General features: G+C 41.9%; 1 protein-coding gene across 2 annotated transcripts in view; it reads right to left on the bottom strand.

The window, feature by feature from the left end:
• Window positions 1-18,796, bottom strand: part of nlgn1 (neuroligin 1) — a 521,705-nt gene that overhangs the window by 464,224 nt on the left and 38,685 nt on the right. The window contains exons 2-4 of one of the 2 annotated variants that reach the window (XM_033620864.2): window positions 4,641-4,670; window positions 3,610-4,480; window positions 2,672-2,731 (exon numbers count right to left, since the gene is read on the bottom strand). In XM_033620864.2, the coding sequence (XP_033476755.1) occupies window positions 2,672-2,731; window positions 3,610-4,144 (595 nt within the window). In that variant the 5' untranslated portion in view covers window positions 4,145-4,480; window positions 4,641-4,670. The remainder of the gene's footprint in view (window positions 1-2,671; window positions 2,732-3,609; window positions 4,481-4,640; window positions 4,671-18,796) is intronic. The other variant, XM_033620865.2, reaches the window with a different exon arrangement.

Genomic DNA, 18,796 nt, shown 5'->3' with positions numbered 1-18,796 from the left:
AGCATCCATAGCTAACCAGCTAGGAAGATTCAAGACTAGCCACTGCTACGAAGATTCAATATATATATATATAAACATATATATTGGTATATAGGCTTCACAGTTTTACAATTGGAGAATGCAATAAATAATAGAAGAAATACTGAATAAAAATTAAAATGTTAAACAAAAGACTGTTATTCATTTCCATTTAATTTTTGTGTGTGTCAAAGCTACAGGGAGAGACTAGCAAGAAACTAAAGAGCAGCATGTGGCTTCAGAGCCATAGGTTGCCCACCCCTGAACTGGTCAATAAATTAGAAAATTAATTAGCTATGTTTTTAAAAGTTAAAGTCATTTTTTTATGCAAAAACATTTCATGGTTCCAGCTTCTCATGTATATGTATGAGGACGTGCTGCTTTACCCTTTAATTATTTTCATTTATTAAATTTATTCAAACTTTTCTGCATGAGTACTTTTATATTTGATACTTAAATACATTTTTGCAACTGTACTTAGATACTTTTACTTAAGTAACATTTTTAATGCAGGACTTTTAATAGTAACAAAGTATATTTACAGTGTGATATTAGCACCTTAACTTAAATAAAGGATCTGAATACTTGCTCCACCAATGTAGAGCATCAAAAATGTTTTGTCGTTGCTGGGGTTTTGATTTTCCTGCAACACCAGTACTGATACATTAAAATCACATTTACTTTGTTTAACAGTATGTTGATTTCACTTCTGCTGAACTCCCTCTTACAGCCTTTTTTGGTGGCATCTCTCCAATTCTTGAGCATGTGTCAGAGTCTTTGCACACGACAACACAACTGCCCTTATAGTGTAGTATATAGTGTTTAGGGAACATTACCTATGCTAATATGTGACTTATGATCAAGTGGGATTCATCATTCAGCACACCTGGGTTAGAGCAGGTTTGGATGCTTAAGGACGTTTGGTGCATCTCAAGTTGACTTCCCTAACAAGTTCTCTTCAAGAGAAAAGTGTTTCTCTAAATCTGGTCCTGTTTTACCTGTCTGCGATCATTATATCAAGCTTCTAATCTGTGCACAGATGAGCAATAATGAGTCATAGACCTTCTCTTCTAACACAGTAGTCTTCAAAAAGTATGTTTACACTTAAATTTGAGGTAATACAGATATCATTGTTCACACTGCCTACTGTAAAAGAAATATTCAAAGTGGCCTGCATACATTTATGCCAATTTGTGTACACTTTAATTACCTTTGGGCTACTGTATAGAAGAGCACACATACTGTATAGAGTTTCGCCTAATGAAGTGCATACTGTGAGAGTACTGTCTATAGAGTTGAGTGGTTTCCTGACATTTCACAAGCATTAATTCTTTTTTTTCTCAGTGCACAGCCAGTGGGTAATAAACTGAAGCCAAAGAAACAAACCCAAGCAAAGCAGCTTCTACTGTAACAAGGCCACAGATCGGCCATCTTGCTTTGCTTTTATTTGTACAAGAGACATTGTTTTCTAAACCTAAGCTCCTTTTCCAGAAAAAAAAAAAAAAATCCACAACAGATTGTCTGGGTCTTGGTTTTATAATGATGATTTCCCATGCTGTGTGACTAATATGTAAGCTTCTGTAATCTCCTAGTTTAAATGCATCTCCCCTCTGTGTATCTGTGTGCAACACATTTAAGGAGAGGGGAGGTTAGAATGTACATGTATCTGTGTAGTAAGAAGAGGAGGATAAGTGATAATGTAGGCCGCTGCCAAGAAAATGACATTAACACCCAGACCTTATCAAGGACACTGTCAGCAACTGTCTCTCTCTCTCTCTCAGACACACACTTTCACTCTCACACAAACATTTACACACACACAAAAACGTGCACACACCCATGGAGTGAGAGGCTGAGAGACAGGGAGAGAAAGACAGAGGGGAGGAGGAGGGCATTATCTTGATGAAACAGTGCTTGATACAGTAGGCCGAGCCAACCTCAACACAGCTCCGCTTTCTTTTAATGGAGATTACACAGTCAAGGTCCAGCCTGAGCTCATCTTGTTCAACACTACACACAACTACATCACCTTAAGTGTGTGTGTGTGTGTGTGTGTGTGTGTGTGTGACAGTGTCCCTGATCTAATATGCTGCTATCTCCTCACACATCAACTATCATTACTACACACCTTTTGACCCCTGATCTGGAAGCCAATCAGATCTCCCAATCTTGCTGACCAATGAGAGCACACATCAATGGACGAGGGAGTGTGGTGCGACACTGTCTCGCCAGCACAAGGTCTACAAATCACAAGGCGGATTCAGGGTTGTTGTAGCAAACATGTTCTTGCTAATATCTGCAGATCGAATGGTCCTGACCAAGTCCGACAATTCTGGAATGGTCTTTCCTGCTTTACTTGCTTATGCTTTCTGAAGTGCATTAGGAATTTTCAGAGAGAGGAAGACTGGTTCTGACAGCTTGGTTTTCCTTCTTTGGTTTTTAAAATTGGCCTTAAATTTACTTCCAGGTAGCATTTAAAAGGTCCTGTCTCTTAAATTTAGCATTCTGAAACCCTGCAGATGCCCTGAGTCGAGACCTGAATAATTCGTAGACCTTGATTTCATGGTTGCTCCCCGTTGTACCACATATATCTTCTTTTATTTTCCTCCTTCTTTCCGTGGCATTGTATAGGTTGCGTTCAGATCATACATACCTCCTTGTCTACATATTTTCTTGCCCGGTTTCCTGGCACATTCCTTGGATATTCTTTTGACTGTAAAATGAATAAAAGACTAAAGAATAACATGGAGCCCCTGGACGCGCAATGTACACAGGAGCTGGCATGCACACACACACACACACACACACACACACACACACACGCCATGCGCGCACACACACACACACACACACAAATACTGATATAAACACACATATACACACACACACACACACACACACACACACACACACAAAGCTGGCTGACTGAAAAAGAAAAAAGGAAGGAAAGGGAGAAATAAAGACAGATGAAACACACCAGCTCAATCAGCGCAGTATTCAGTCTATCAGTCGGCTGGCCAGTCATTCAGCCAGTCAGCCAAATCAATCGGTGATGATTGTGACAACGACTGTCTTGTTTAATGAACTGTAGCCATTGTGGTGGAGCACAATAGGCTATGATGAGCTACAGACGTGAGGGAGGGGAGGGAGTCCGCAGAGGAGGGCAAATAAGGCAATACGGAGAAAGAGGAGCGGAGTAGAAGGAGTAAGAGGAGCAACAGGATGGTGGAAGAGGAGGAAAGGTTGGAAAATGGAAGGAAAAAAATTGGGGCAGCTGTGGAGCGAGATAAAAGGAGGATTAATCGGCCTCAATGGATGCCACACACACACACGCATGAACACTGTTTCACAAAACTCTCACACACTCATGTACTGTAAGCAGTGTCATGCACATTTAAACATGCACAAAATCATGCTTTCCCTCTACTGACAGACAGACGAGGACAGAGACAGAAATGCACTCTCACATAGATAAAACACACCCCGACAACACATCCTTCTCTCTACCAGAATGTTGTGGGGTCTATACCCTCCGCCCCACCACCCGCTATCCCCACAGTCATCCTGCCCTGGGCCCGCAGGCTAACTCACCATCCTCAGTGGGGACATAGATGTTAATATAGAGACAGTCCTCGCTCTGGTCCTGGACATATGTGGACACCACGTCGATGCTGTTAGTGAACCACACCGGCAGCATCACATCCGGCAGGCGGCCCTCCACGATGCTCTGAGGGCACACCGGGGCAAAGTGTGTGGCATTGCGGATCTCCGGCCATGACGCCGGGGGCTCAGGTGGCTGAAAGCGGCGCTCTCCGGTGGGTGGAGCGGCGTACGGGACCCCTAGAAACTGCACAATGGGACCCAGGATCTCGTTGTTGAGCTCCTTCTTAACGCCACGCAGCTTGCCGTACGTGGTGGTGACCACAGGGTCGTTCTCGTCAAGTTTCTGAGCCATCACGGTGGCCAGAGATGCCTGCAGCAGCATCAGTCCCAGCCATATTAGAGAGGACACCCGCCGGCCGCTGCTTAAGGAACCTTCAAGCCTTACATATCCCATCATCCTGCTCCCACTCTTGGCAGTCTGGAGCTGACACCCAGTCCTTGAATGGTGCCTCCACTGGGACATAGCTGCTACTCCTGTTTTTCAGCTTGTTCGCTGCGTCCTCTCTTGTCCTTTCCGAGTGAAAATTCTATATTTTCTATCTCTCACTTACGCCATGCAGATGCAAACACAAACACACAGTCACACTAAAATCACATTCACACACAGGCATATGTGAGTGGGTAACTCCGGAGCAGAAGAAGTTGCGGTTGCTAATGATCCTTTTTAAAATCCAGGCAGTTCAAACCATCTGGTGGAACTGTAGCAGCCATCAGTTTCTTACAGCTCAGCGAAGGTTAGTCTGGGAAATATTCCTCACAATATGGAAAATATTCCTCACAAAGGTCCTGCCAGCAACCACTGCAACGAAGAAGGAAACAGCAAAGACATCTTTAAGCTCCACTTCTCAGAAAGTAGATAAGCCAGACAGTGATGAGGGTTTCCATCATTTTGAGATGACGGCCATGTACAGCAGCTGGAGCATGAGTAACAGTGCAGTGGGTGTAGTGATTATACTTGCCGTAGTTCGGTCTGGTCCAAAGTCTGTCCCCTGCAAGACAGAGACAAAGAAACAATCAGCGTTCACACAAAGAGACGTAATGATCTTCTCATTCAATATCTTTTATTTTCACTTTGCCTCCTGCAAGACATTAAAATATCAACAATTAGCAAGAGGGCCATTTGATTTGTGTTACACCCACATGCAGAAGCAATCAATCTATTTAAGAGGAACATAACGTCTATTTATAGCACACAACAGTAGATTATATTACTCAACAGATTAACAAGCAAGGTGTGCATCAGTATGCTTGGTGACAGATGTTTCCTGGTTATGGTAAAGTCCGTCCTACATTTTAATTGTATACCCTACCCTTAATGCAGAGCTGTCAGTGTCACTTTCTGTGCTATAGTGAGTAGGGATAGTTTTGGGAGAGAGCCATAGCCCTGGATGCATTCTGCCAGCAGTAATAAGACTTACAGTAAAAACTACAGGCGTTCAGAATAAAAGTGGATATTGCGACAGGTTTTTAAATGCCACCACTCAGTGCCAGTGTAAGAGGTAGTGTGGGAGTTATGTAGTAAAGCATGAAGTCATATTGTGAAGGTCAAGGTGTTGGATGGGTGTGTAACATGCTCGACTTTAATGCAGGAGACCAGATTTTCCCCTAACTATATCCTTAACCCCGCCCTTAACCATACAATAGCTGGCACAAGCAAATATTGTAGACTGTAGGGATTTTAAAGACAGCATTGAAGAAAGAAAAAAAGTAATTGTTCATAGTTGAGTTAAACTTATTTGACAAGAATTCAACTAGAGCAGGAAAACATACAGGCATATATGACATTGTCAGGGATAGCACGATAAAGGGCCCAGTTGCACAAAGCACCCTAAGTTAAGATTTTCCTCAATGTCCAAGATAAGGTTTCCTTGAGATAAAATCATTTACACAAAACATCCTTAAGTCTTCTCCTTAAAGGGATAGTGCACCCAAAAATGAAAATTCAGCCATTATCTACTCACCCTCATGCTGACGGAGGCCCTGGTGAAGTTTTAGAGTCCTCACATCCCTTGCGGAGATCGGCGGGGGGAGCGGCAAGGCGCCCCAGACTAACGTCCAAGAACGCAAAATTGAAACCACAAATTATCTCCAACATGCTCATCCGTAGTGATCCAAGTGTCCTGAAGCCCCGACATAAAAAGCTGTTTCAAAAAACGTCATATGAACTCTGTTTTTAGTCTCACTGTAGCCTGTAGCTCTGACTGTTTCTCTGTGCTCTGTGCTCACGTGCGTGCGCTCAGGGTGATCGGTGATGCACGGTCTCTGAAGAGCAGCAGTCTCCTCAGTACTGATGTCCAGATTCTCACGACCAGGTTTCCAGTGCTCGACTCCGGTATTCTGTGTCTGGCTGAGGGTTAGGCTCATGGGTAGCCTGAGTTCCACGTCCGTATACTCGGGCTCAAACAAATATGGCTCTACAAAGAAATGCTGTTCCTCCTCAATTTCAAAGTCTTCAGACATGTTGGGCTGTGCTTTGCTAAAAGACCGTAGTGCAAGTTATCTTTTAGCTACTGTGGTTACTGTTGTCACTCCCTGCGGTGCACGTGTCACATGATGTAAACACGGGTAAGCAAAGCTCATGCTTTCGCAGGTCTTGCGCAAGCACGCACAGGTGGGCGCGGAGCACATTGAAGCAGTCAGAGCTACAGGCTACAGTGAGGCTAAATCAGAGTTCATATGACGTTTTTCGAAACAACTTTTTATGTCGGGGCTTCAGGACACATGGATCGCTATGGATGAGCATGTTGGAGATATTTTGTGGTTTCAATTTTGTGTTCTTGGACGTTAAACTGGGGCGCCGTCAGCCATTAGGTGTGCTAGCCGCTCCCCCTGCCAATCTCCGCAAGGGATGTGAGGACTCTAAAACTTCACCAGAGCATTCCTCAGCATGAGGGTGAGTAAATAATGGCTGAATTTTCATTTTTGGGTGCACTATCCCTTTAAGGTTTCCTTAAAATGTTTACTTAACGATTAACATTTTTCTCATTAATTTGGTCTTGTACTTAAGGAACTGCTTAAAGTTTGTTAAACTATTGGACCTTGGTAACCCAAAAAACATAAGGTCCCTTTGACTCTATGTTAACTGCAACATTGCTGGTTTATGGAGCTCAATGAGAAAAAAAGTATTCCCAAAAAGTGTGTTCCATGACCAGGAGAACCTGATGGACACACTTAAGTATGGGCAAATGATTTTGGTTCAAGGTACCAGATATCAATTTATGATTGTGAACATCTGGAGTTGGACAAATCAACTTTCAATAGCTGTGCTCCTCCAGTACCTTTACAGTTATGGATCTTTCCAGTGAGTTCTTGGCAAGGTATTTCATATAAACCTTAAATGTCATACATAAGGAACAAACTTAAGGTGTTTTGTGCAAACAGCCCCAGACTTATTTCCATTGTGGTTCCTGATGTTCTATCAGACCTTCCACTACATAACAAAATGGAGACAGCTGTTCAATAGCCAAAGTGAAAAAATGCTTTGATCACCAAGTGCCACATCCTAACACAACAGCCCATTCACAGATATACAGACATTTTGAGAAATCTGTTTGCCAGCTACAAAACGACCATGATCTTATTTGGAGATGCTTTCTAGCAGCTTGTTTGGCCATTTTCATAAAGGCTTGCACTGTCGGTTCTGCATCTCCTTCATTTCAAGAGGTAGTTTGTTCCTCTCTGTAGCAGCAGCAAATATAAAATAAATATATATCATAGTTTTGAATCCATAAAAGCTCTGATATCTACCTCTAGCTCTAGCATTGTAATCATGGAATTCTTCTAAGTTCTTAAACTAATTGTTGAAGTAACTAGGGGTTCTTCCATTTTACATCCTATGGACCATATGGAGCATAAACTGGGGACTTTCACACTTGTCCATTATTATGTTCAAATACATGACAGTAAGAGGATGAAGTACATGTAAGGGATATTTTGACACATGAATTCTGTATTGAAAATCAAAGTTGAATATGGTTGACACTTCCAAAAATATGTATCATTTGTAGGCCATGTTATTGCTTTTGATGACCTGAATGTTTGCCCTTACAGAACTATATTTGAAGTGATATTGTGAGAATAATGTACAAGTCATAAGGCATAGTTTGATGTATGATTTGTGCATTTTTTGCACCAGATTTGAGTTTTCTGGTTAGTTGATTGTCAGAAAAAAGTTTTCTTATGCTTGTGAATGATTTGGGTCAGACGACTTAGGGGCGACACACATCTCTGGTATATGCTGCCTGTCAAATCACCCATGCCTATCATTTTTTAATGTGACCCCGCCAGTCCCCTAGGAACGCTGGTCAGCCTTGCAGCCAGTTTTTTCCAGTGGCCAGTTGCATTATTGCAGCAAACAAATCCCCTGCAGCCCAAAAAGCATTTTCCCCATAGACCACCATTATAAAAGATGGTTTATATTTGTAAAACTTTCCTGCGGCCAAGAAAAACATCTGTGACATCATCACAATAATACGTCTATGAGCTGTGCAGGAACTTGTGGATGGGACCAACAGGAGAAACGCTACTGGGTATATTCAGAAAGATGCATATGGTGGAAGTAAACCTGGAAGCCAGAAACTTTTTTTTGACACAGGCGCCAGCCAAGCAACTCCATTGGGATGAAGTGGCACCATCTTGGGATTCAGTATCTAGGTATTATTACACATCTATGGAGCCCACACATCAGCATGTCTAAATATGCAATTGTCCTATTTTCCAGTGTTGACATGCATCTACTCTCCAAAAAGGACACCAATTATCATAATTGTTCCTCAGATCAGCACACCTTAGCTACTGTGCCTTGACTACTACTTGTCTAGTGGGATATGGTTGTCATATAATGCAATGCAACATGCATGTATTACATGTGATTGCTGTTACTGTTGGTAGAAGACAAGAAAATGTTTCCTGTTTTACAAACATTTTGCAAAGAACACAAAAAAGAGAGAGTCCAATAATTAGTCTTTTTCTCACATCTGAAATATTTGTCCCATTTCAGAGCTCCATGCTTCAGGAAACCATTCATTTTGTGTAATTAGTTGCTGTGCGTGCAAGGCAGCCAACTGTTTTGCAATAAATAAAAATCAAGGGAAGGAAGAATAAGATTTGTTTTAAACTTCAAAAAGCATTTACAGAGATTTAAATGCACAATAGTAGTGAAATTAAAATATATAATGTGTGGTAAAAAAGATAAAATAAATAAAAAACAACTGCTGAGACAAGGAAGCAAATGAATGGAAATAAAGCCAAATTCATTTCTCGCCTTAAAGAACCAAAGAGGAGGTATTTTCAGTAGGAAATCTATATGCTTGTTCGTGTGTGTGTGTGTGTGTGTGTGTGTGTGTGTGTGTGCGTGTGCGTGTTTGAGATGTAGAACATGAAAGCTAGTCTTCCTCAGTATATATTTTTGTATTTTTTTTCCACACTGCTTAGGAGTCAATGTTCCACCTGGATGAGCTCACCTTCAGATTTCATACTCTGAGGAAATCCTATTTAGCTACACACACACACACACACACGCACACACACACACACACACACACACACACCCTTCAACGAGCTTAAACACCATGGGACGAGGAAGATACGACGTGATTACACACATGTACAGAGATACACACTGTGGGCTATAGACATACTGTAGCTCACATTTATATGTGAAACCACACTAAATTCTCCTCTCAGCAACAAACACACGTGCACGCGCACACACACACACACACACACACACACACGCACACACATTCCAGACAGAAAGGTGGGAAATGAGTGAGGTATGAAACAACAAGGAGTACAGACGTTTACAACATCAGCAGCAGGAGAATCATAATGGGAAGAAAAGGGCGAAAAAAGACAAGAGATATAGATCAAACTGGAGTGTGTGATATACAGACAAGAGGTGTACACTCCCAATTTCTGTGTGCGTGTGTGCATGAGAGTGTTTGATCATGGATAATTTAGCGTGCACCACAAGCTAACTGAAGGTAATTAGAGAAACATGATAAGAACAGGGGAAAGTTAGGCTCTGAAACCAAGATATGAGTTTATGTATCAGTCAACACACACACACACACACACACACACACACACACACACACGAACAAGCTTATAGATTTCCTACTGAAAATACCTCCTCTCTGGTTCTTTAAAACGCACACACACACCACAAAAACATATCAAGAAATACAAGAAGAATAATCGAATTGGTGTCCATAGAGGGTCTGATTACTGAGTAATAAGTGTTTGCAGTATATTTATTGTAACTGAAAAGTGAATTCCATGCAACATGAGTCTGTTTTCTCAGTATTTCAAAGTCTTACACAGTAACAGTTTGATTCTGGAACCCCTTTTTAGACAGGAATTGTGCAAATTTGCAGGACAGCCCAATCAGTCTTCTTTCAGCATTGGCAGTATAAAAGCAAAATCGGGGAGTGCAGCACAATGCCGCCTACCTACTTTTGTTTATACAAAATGTGCCTTTTTCGGGGCAGTGGGGGGGGTGTGAACAAGTAACAAAACGCGTAGCTCAGCGTGTGACGTAACAAGTGACGTGGGAGGGAAGCTGCGGCTAGTCAGTCCTTCGGCTATTCTCTCCCGTTCTTCACCATCCCTGTCATCTGACCGTTAATGGCCTCTTCATTTGCGAGGGCAAGGAGGCCGTGCAATTCCTTGTGTCCACAGTTGCTCATCTTTACAGTGTCTGTCAGGTTTGTGTTTCCCTCTTGCTATTAACTGCTCGCTAATTCCTGCAATCAGCTGTTTCCTGTTTATCCACCGCCAGTGGCTCGCACATGTGGCGTCATCAACAGCTCTTCCCACAAGTCTTCAACAGCCCCTCCCGTTGTGGAAGGCCGCCTTGGTCTGTTTATACTGAAAGGGTTCCGCCAATATGACTAACCTACGAGGCGGAAAATTGGGCACCTCCGATCAGCTCGCCAATCTGGCTCTGTGTGTCTAAACGCTCGCAGCTTGCCGGCAAAACGGTCCAACATTCGCAGAAAATCTGGCAGTGTAAAAAGGGGCTAGTGACTAAAATCTTTCTATACTAGCAGCTCCCAAACTCTTTTCATCCCCTATAGACACCTAAAAAAACTTGACTCAAAGCAATCTGCTCCACTAGAAATTATGTTACATATATTATGAAGATTACATTCGGAAGCAACCTTTTTTATGACTGAATGAACCAAACAATATTCTGTCAGTGTAGTGGTCAAAACCATGTAAATTAAGATAAAGTCATGACCAAGACTTGAGTATTTTGAGACCGAGATAAGACCAAGACTTTGGTGGGTTGAGACCAAGTCAAGACTAAGACCAAGACCAGTGTAAGTCCCACACTTATGATAAAATCAATCAATCGATCAATCAAGCACACAGTGTCACATTGAATTATACAAGGTACAGTTTACTGAAATATGATCCCACCAGGTCCTTTAACTTGTGCAGCAAGTAGTTTAGCCACATTGTTGGCTGATGCTTTTTACTTGTCCATGTTTCCGGATGCATCTGGTGATCCATGGTTTCTGATTTTTGAATGATTTAATTGTCCACACATCCTGTCCTCAACAAGAAAGCCGTATGGTTACTCCTCCCAAACACGGGCAGTTTCACTCTGCAGCCACCTCTAGACAGTGTATTGTAGTGATCGATAGAAGGAACAGGAGAGCAGCTCATTTTCCCACTGTCACACCATTCCTTATTCACTGTAAAGCACATGCCTACTCTCCTTCTCTGGCCAGAGTACTCTGCTCTGTTGGATCAGCATATAGAAAAAGAGCCTCCTGGTTGAATGGTGCTGTCCAGGATTTAGCCAAGTTTTGGTGAATCAAAGCATATCACAGTTCCTGATATCCTGCTGGAAACTGGTGTATCTTCAAACACCCTTACAATGGTCGGCAGGATGCTTGTTGAGCTGGTGCCCATCTCATCCATCTTTTCCTTGACGTTTACATTTAAAAACCTTGACCCGCCTAGCTAGTAGAAGTCGGATGTCGGCAGAAGGAATGTCTACAGACTGGTGAGTTGAATTCCTCATCCTGATGAGTGACTCACAGCCACACACCACCACAGTTCAACGCCAGCCACAGCAAGCACCACGCAGACTTGCAAAAAATTCACAAGGGCATAAATTTAGCTTGAAGTTAGCAAAGCAAACAAAGAGAGAATGTCCGATGAAACGTCCCCATCTACATCATGAATGTGGAACATGTAAACCAGAGTCACCCCTTAAATCGATCTGAAAGATCCACATTGCCATAACGCCCAAAGAAAACAAATGAGACAAATGAAAATTTCTCCTTTTATTTTGCACAGGCAATTTAATGATATCCCAGTAGTTGTAATCTTGACCAGTCTTGAAATAAAAATCCGAGTCCACTCTCAGACTAGACCAAAGTAACTTAACCACACCTTGCCATCAACTGTACTGTTATTCCGTTTATATTCATCACAAACCTTTTCCTGTACTCTTGCTCCCCAACTTCACTAGAATGATTCCTCCTCTTTCTTGCCGTGTTTGGCTGCTCTATCTCTGTGTCCAAATCTGCCAGCTATATTTGTGAGTGAAGACCTAAATTCACTAGCGATGATCATGTGCTCTATTTCTGTTTGAAGTCTGGGGAGTGGTGGTTTTAATGAGGAACATGGCTGCACCATCACACTGCACAGTCAAAAAGAATATTTTAGAACCATTTTGCTGTAGAAAGAAATACTGAGAAATGCCTTTATTTTCTTGTTCAGATATTTCATGACCTAACATTGCAACTGCACTCAGCAGGAATACACAGGTGTGACTTCACTTACCACTTATTACACAAACAGTATGTACAAACAGATACACATCAGACTATTTTCACACAAGGTTTGTTTGAGTCAACTCGATCGTCCCCATCTTCAACACTGCTACTCTGCTTTCACACTTGTTTACTCTTGTTGGGAATAGCAGCTGTTTACCACTATGACAGGAAACACATTTTGAACTCTGCTGTGACATATCCAGGACTTTTGAGAAACAAGACACATGTGGACAGAGCCATGTGAGCATGACTGAAAGGAGCACATCCATTCTTAACTGTTGCTAACTGATCTCAGACCTTCAGGTGAACTGTATCACTTCTTGGGCCAAACCAAGGTTCAGAAAAAAACATACATTTTGCAAATGTATAGGCTGGTTTTGCATGATTCAACACGACCTACGAGCAGGGGTGATTGCTCTGAGACAACAAAGGAGGCCAAACTTCCCCTAAAATTTCATAGAAGAAATGGTCAAATATGCACTATTGAATTTAAAATAAGAATTTACATTGCATTAAACGTGCACTAGGATGTGTTTAACATCATGACTATGATGTTCAAATGTCAGCTGTTTATCACCAGTTTTAAAATGCTTGATACATACAATGTACACCTGTCATAAATTCTCGTGTCAGCACAGTGGACCCGGAGCCTCCAAGCATTCCTGAGACAGCACTGAGCAGGTTTTTTTCATGCAGCAAAGCGAGTCGTTCATTGGATAAATGTGACAAAATCGTCACTTCCAGGGAGGCTCAGCTTCCCTGGGACCTAATGGAGTGGTAGGCGGGAGAGGACGCTTGGTGTATGCATGAGGTGTCCACATATGAACACTTCAACATGGCCTCAAACCATGCGCTCAACAAGAGTCACGCTGCATTGTTACTCTAGGTCCAGACATGGAATTACTGAACAGGCCTACCGGGTACAGGCCCAGAGGCCTCCCTGACATTCATTTGCCAAAGAGTCGCTCAAATTAACATGTACCAATGAGAAATAGACTCAAAATAACCACAAAGAGAAACAAAAACACCACAAAGAGCCACAAAACAACCCAAAAATACACAAAATGACTCCAAAGAGAGACAAAATGACATTAAAGAGACACAAAAACAACCCAAAACAAACAAGATGAGCTCTAAGAGACAAAAACACCCAAAAAATACACAAAAATACCATAAAGAGGTACAAAATGAGACACATACATCCCCAACATACACACAATGACCTCAAAGAAACACAAAATTGCCACACAGAGATACAAAACTACAAAAACATGCAAAAATCACCACAAAGTCTGTTTGTCTTGCTCCCGTGTACGAGAGGTGGTGGGGCCTTTTGCATATCTGTTCCCAGGTGCCATGTATGTATGTCTATATCAGTGACATGGTGAAACACAGACAATCACTGTGTGCTTCTGGCATAGAATCACCTGAGCTGTGGCAGTCCTGTGAGATAAACAAGCAAGAGGGAAAAGATAAGAGTGATAAAGGATTGGTTGAAAAATAGCATGGCTGGTGGGGGACAGCTTCTGCCAATAATTACAACACAAGCCCGTCCTTCAACACTGTTCTCAACTAAATGGATATAAAAATAAACTAGAATTACCGCCTCATGCTTGTATGCCTTTGCGAACCCATCAAGTCACAGTTATAGTTTACATACATGTCTGTTAAAACATGGAGGCTTCACACACATCTTCCCCCTGGCAACACAAAAGATTCTTACAAACAGCACAGCTTCAAAGTGAACACAAGGTCACAGTGACCTTTGACCACGGAAATTTAATCCGTTTATCGCTGAGTTCAAGTGGACGTTTGTGCCAAATTTGAAGAAATTCCATCAAAGCAGTCTTGAAATACAGTATTTACCAGAACTGTCATAATTAGCATATTCCTGAACGGTGGCCAAAAACATGTTTTATGAGGTCACAGTGACCTTGATCTTTGACCTTTGGATGTTTGTGCCAAATTTGAGTAAATTCTCTCAAGGGGAATTCTTGAGACATTGTGCTCACCAGAATGAAAGGGGTGCAATTCGTCAAGGGATTCTTGAGATATTGTATTCACGAGAGTGGGACGGACAGATGGACAAACATCACGTCTCTAGAGGGGGGTATCGTTGGCATGGAGGCATAAAACTATCCCAAAACAATCAAAATGCTCTTTGGGCAAGGTTTCATACCCGCTGACACCTGAATACATACACACAGAGTCACTCAAACACACTAACTCAATGATGACAAACATAGCAAGTAACTTTATTTCTAGTGTTATTCCACCTTTTGTGCCAGATTGCAGCTCCAATCATCTTTCAAAAGTCTCCACAGACTCTCTCTTTCTCTCTCTCTCTCTCCCTCACACACACACACACACACACACACACACACACACACGCGCGCACACACACACACACACACACACACACACACACTAATTTTCTTTATGAAGGCTGGAAAATCTAAACATCTACACTCTTGAGTGAAAAAACTAACCTGATAAAATTGAATAAATCTAAGTAGTAATCTAAATAGGTTGATTTATAGGGTATGTACTGTCACCCTCATTGGTCACATGTTAAGATGATGTAAAATGTATCCAAAAAAACCCACAGATTAGGGCAACATTAAATAGTTTCCTTTTATTGTATTTATGGAAGCCTGTATCGTGTATACGATACACTTTCATTGTATGAAATCATGTTAGCTGCCATGTTGATGCTAGAGGATAAATTGCTTCATCGGCCGCCTTCAAAAGTCAGCAGTTTTTGTTATTTGTTCAGGGACACAGAAGAATTGCCTGCTAAACCTCTTTTACTTTAAGCAAACTGAAGCATGCTAAATGGTCCCTTTGGATCATGTCAAACGAGGAAACCAGCAAAGTATACCCACATTTTCTTTATATTGATGGAAAATTACAACATTTTCAAACACAGCAGGCTGTTGGAACTAATAAATCACCACTAAATATTCATGCAGACATGCTTTGGATCACAAAAGGCTGAAGAAAATATCCAGTAAATGCCCAGCATGTTCCTCCTAACTTTATTTAAATGCCCCTGAATCCCTATTTTCTCATTCAGCTTTTTCTTGTGAGCTGTAGGAAAATACTACATAAACACCTAATTTTGGTTTTAGTTATTTTACAGAGAGATTTTATTTTATTTTATTTTATTTTATTTTTTGAAGTAGGCTAGTCTCAATATTGAAAGATGTCACATTGTTCTGAGTCCCAATTTATTTAGAGATATGAAGCAAAATTTGATAAAGTTGTGGAATTTCATTTTGATTATTGCCTTTTTTAGTCATGACTAGGCTATTTGATGTTATAAAGAAGTACTCAGGATTTGAAACCAATTTTTTGGGACTTAAAATCCTGTAAATTAAGTACTTCATGTGTTCCATCATATGCAGATTTTTATGATGTATCTTATGCCATTTTGTCAAAAACATGGAGCTTTTTGTGTGTGAAAGTTAAAAGCAGGTTTTCATTACCTGTCTTAACAATTTACATGTTCGACACTAACATGTAAATTGTAACACCTTCAAATTTAGGAGCAACCAGTTTTCCCATGATTTTGGGTGGCAAGATCACATCTCGTTTTCTGTTGATGCAAAGCTGAAGCAGAATTTGGTGGCATGGCTTATCCTTGATGTAATGTATATAAAGAGTAGTAGAATGCACTGAAGTCATCACTGATTTCTGTTGGGTCAGTACACAGTTCACCAGTAATGGACTCAATATATAGGGTATATTGAGATATTGCAGATTACAATCAGATGAAACTTCTCCCATGTGCCAAGTGTGAACTCCCTGTTAGGATTTCTTCATTGGTCATTGTTAAGGAGGTTTTACCAGGAGCCGAATGATCCACAGAGGTCTAAGACAAACAGACCAGGTCATTAAAACCAATAAGAACACCGAAACATTAAGTAGTTTAATGTTACAAAGCAGTGTTCCTCTAATGCTGTTTGGCCCATCTGCTACAGGCTGCTAGCCCAGCACCTGCCAATGTGCGCCCAACTTTTCTCTCTTATACCTTTAGATCCAGAAATTCAGGAAGTTTACAAGCAGTCAAATTATCAGCAGAGGTCTCTTCCTCTCCAAAAACAAAGAGACCAGGGGCCTCATGTACAAAGGGTGCGTACGCACAAAAACGTGGCGTACGTCCTTTTCCACGGCAAAATTCAGATGTATCAAGAGTGAAATGACCGTGGAAATGTGCGGTGCCTCACGCCAACTTCATGGCTGACGTACGCATGTTTCTACAGCTGTTGATCCTTTGGCGACACTTAGAGGTGATGCTGGGAAACTGTTATAATAAATAAATGTGAAAACAATTAGTTCTCAAGAGTGATGTGCACATCAGAGACACATGAACAATTAACACTGATGAACAATTAACACACCCACGTGTTTGCTATTAGATTAGTGGATATAAAAGCATGCGAAAGTGGTGCCAAAAATACCGTTAACAACGTTTTAGCAGTATTTGCCGCATTGGTTCCTGAGGTCAATCCTCCTGGAACTCTGCGCAGAGCTGCGGCCGACCTTAGACCGTGATACAGCGAGGAGCCATGCGCTGCCTGTATCCATACAGGTGCTGACCACACCGGGACTCCTAGCAACACAGACATTCCGGAGGGAGCTGGCCGACCGATCGGGACTGTGCCAGTCGACCCTGAGCCGAGTCATGCCAGCTGTGTGGGACGGAATTATCCGCATGTCAGCCAGGTATATCAAATTCCCATATGCAGCTGAACAGGCCAACATTAAAGCGCAATTTGCAGCGAGAGCCGCTTTTCCTAATGTTACTGGAGCTATCGACTGCACACACATTATAAAAGCGCCATCGCAGGATGAATTTGTTTTTGTCAACAGGAAGCATTTTCATTCGATCAATGTCCAGATCATATGTGATGCGCAAATGCAATTAACCAACATTGTGGCGAGGTGGCCTGGTTCAACGCACGATTCATACATTCTGAGTAACAGCATGGTTGGGAACAGACTACAAGCTGGCACTGTGCGCGATGGGTGGCTTCTTGGTGAGTAAATAATTTATTCCTTTAATTGTCCTAATATCAATCCCCATGATGCACACTGAATATGTGCACCCCCAAATGTTATCCTGCCTTCACAGCATCAGTACTAGTCAGTGGTTAAAGTTAGTGACTTGTTGTTTTTTAAACTACAGCTTCAGAGCTTTTGAACAAGCCCCTGATTGTCTCTGTGTGTAAAGTACTCATGTCAATAAACCCATGCGTAAAGTGCGACATTTCCTAATCAGCCTCACCTCTTCCCCGGCGCACTTCTGCATTCATTTACAACAATAGACAATAGTGTGTGATCCGTCTAAGTGGTGTATAAAATTAACAAATATAAACTGTAAATCCAGTTCACATAATTAATTGTCTGCTTTCAACTGACCCCAGGCGACTCTCTGTTCAGACGGGTGAGCTCCTCCTCTCCTGTCCCCCCGCCTGTTTTGGCCACACTTTGGCGGTGGGCAGCCCTCCTCTGATTCACGTCCACCTTAATGTCGGACCACTTCATTTTTAATTCTGCGTGTGTACGCTTTTCTGACCCCACTGCATTGACAGCCTCACACACACTCTCCCACTCACTCCTCTTGTGTTTTGTATTGATGCCGGAGGACAGCGTGCCAAAAAGTACATCTTTGCGCGCCTCCACTTAAATGAGTAGCGTTTCAAATTCGCATTCTGTGAAGATTTTTTTTTTTCCCTGTCTTATTCATTCTTTTGTTTTAGTTTTCTGATCGTGCAGAGAGGGGAATCTCAGGTGCAGGATTCATTTAAATATGATTTGCATATTTAAATGGGGGCGTGGACAGGGAGGGGTCGGGTACTCCAACATGGGCGCTCAATTCCACGTTGATTGGGATGTACAAAGGAAATGTGCTTGGATTCATGTGTACGCACAGATTCATACATCTGGATATTTTTGTACGTATGACGTTTTCTGGATGCAAGCGTACACCATGTTTCAGTAGGAAATCCACGCAGGTCTTTGTACATGAGGCCCCAGGTCATTAAAACTGACAAAAATACTTAAAGCTATGGTCTACGTTTAGAAAGATTGATCATTATTGTTAACATCATTTAGATTGTGGTTATGGCCCAATAGTGCTAGCTACACAATGTGAAGAGCAAAAGGAACCAAAAAAATCCATTCTCTCTGGCGGCTGCAGGCCTGCAAAGAAATTGACCAATCACAGTCATCCGGTCCGCATGGGAGTTACTCCTACTCTCTCTCTCTTACTCTCCGTCCAATCCCCTCGCTCCATTTTTACACTCCTCTGCTCC

This window comes from Epinephelus lanceolatus, chromosome 6 (genome assembly GCF_041903045.1).
Source record: "Epinephelus lanceolatus isolate andai-2023 chromosome 6, ASM4190304v1, whole genome shotgun sequence".
Classification (NCBI taxonomy): Eukaryota; Metazoa; Chordata; class Actinopteri; order Perciformes; family Serranidae; genus Epinephelus; species Epinephelus lanceolatus.
The sequence above is the reverse complement of the archived record's forward strand: the minus strand, read 5'-3'. Positions and strand labels throughout refer to the sequence as shown.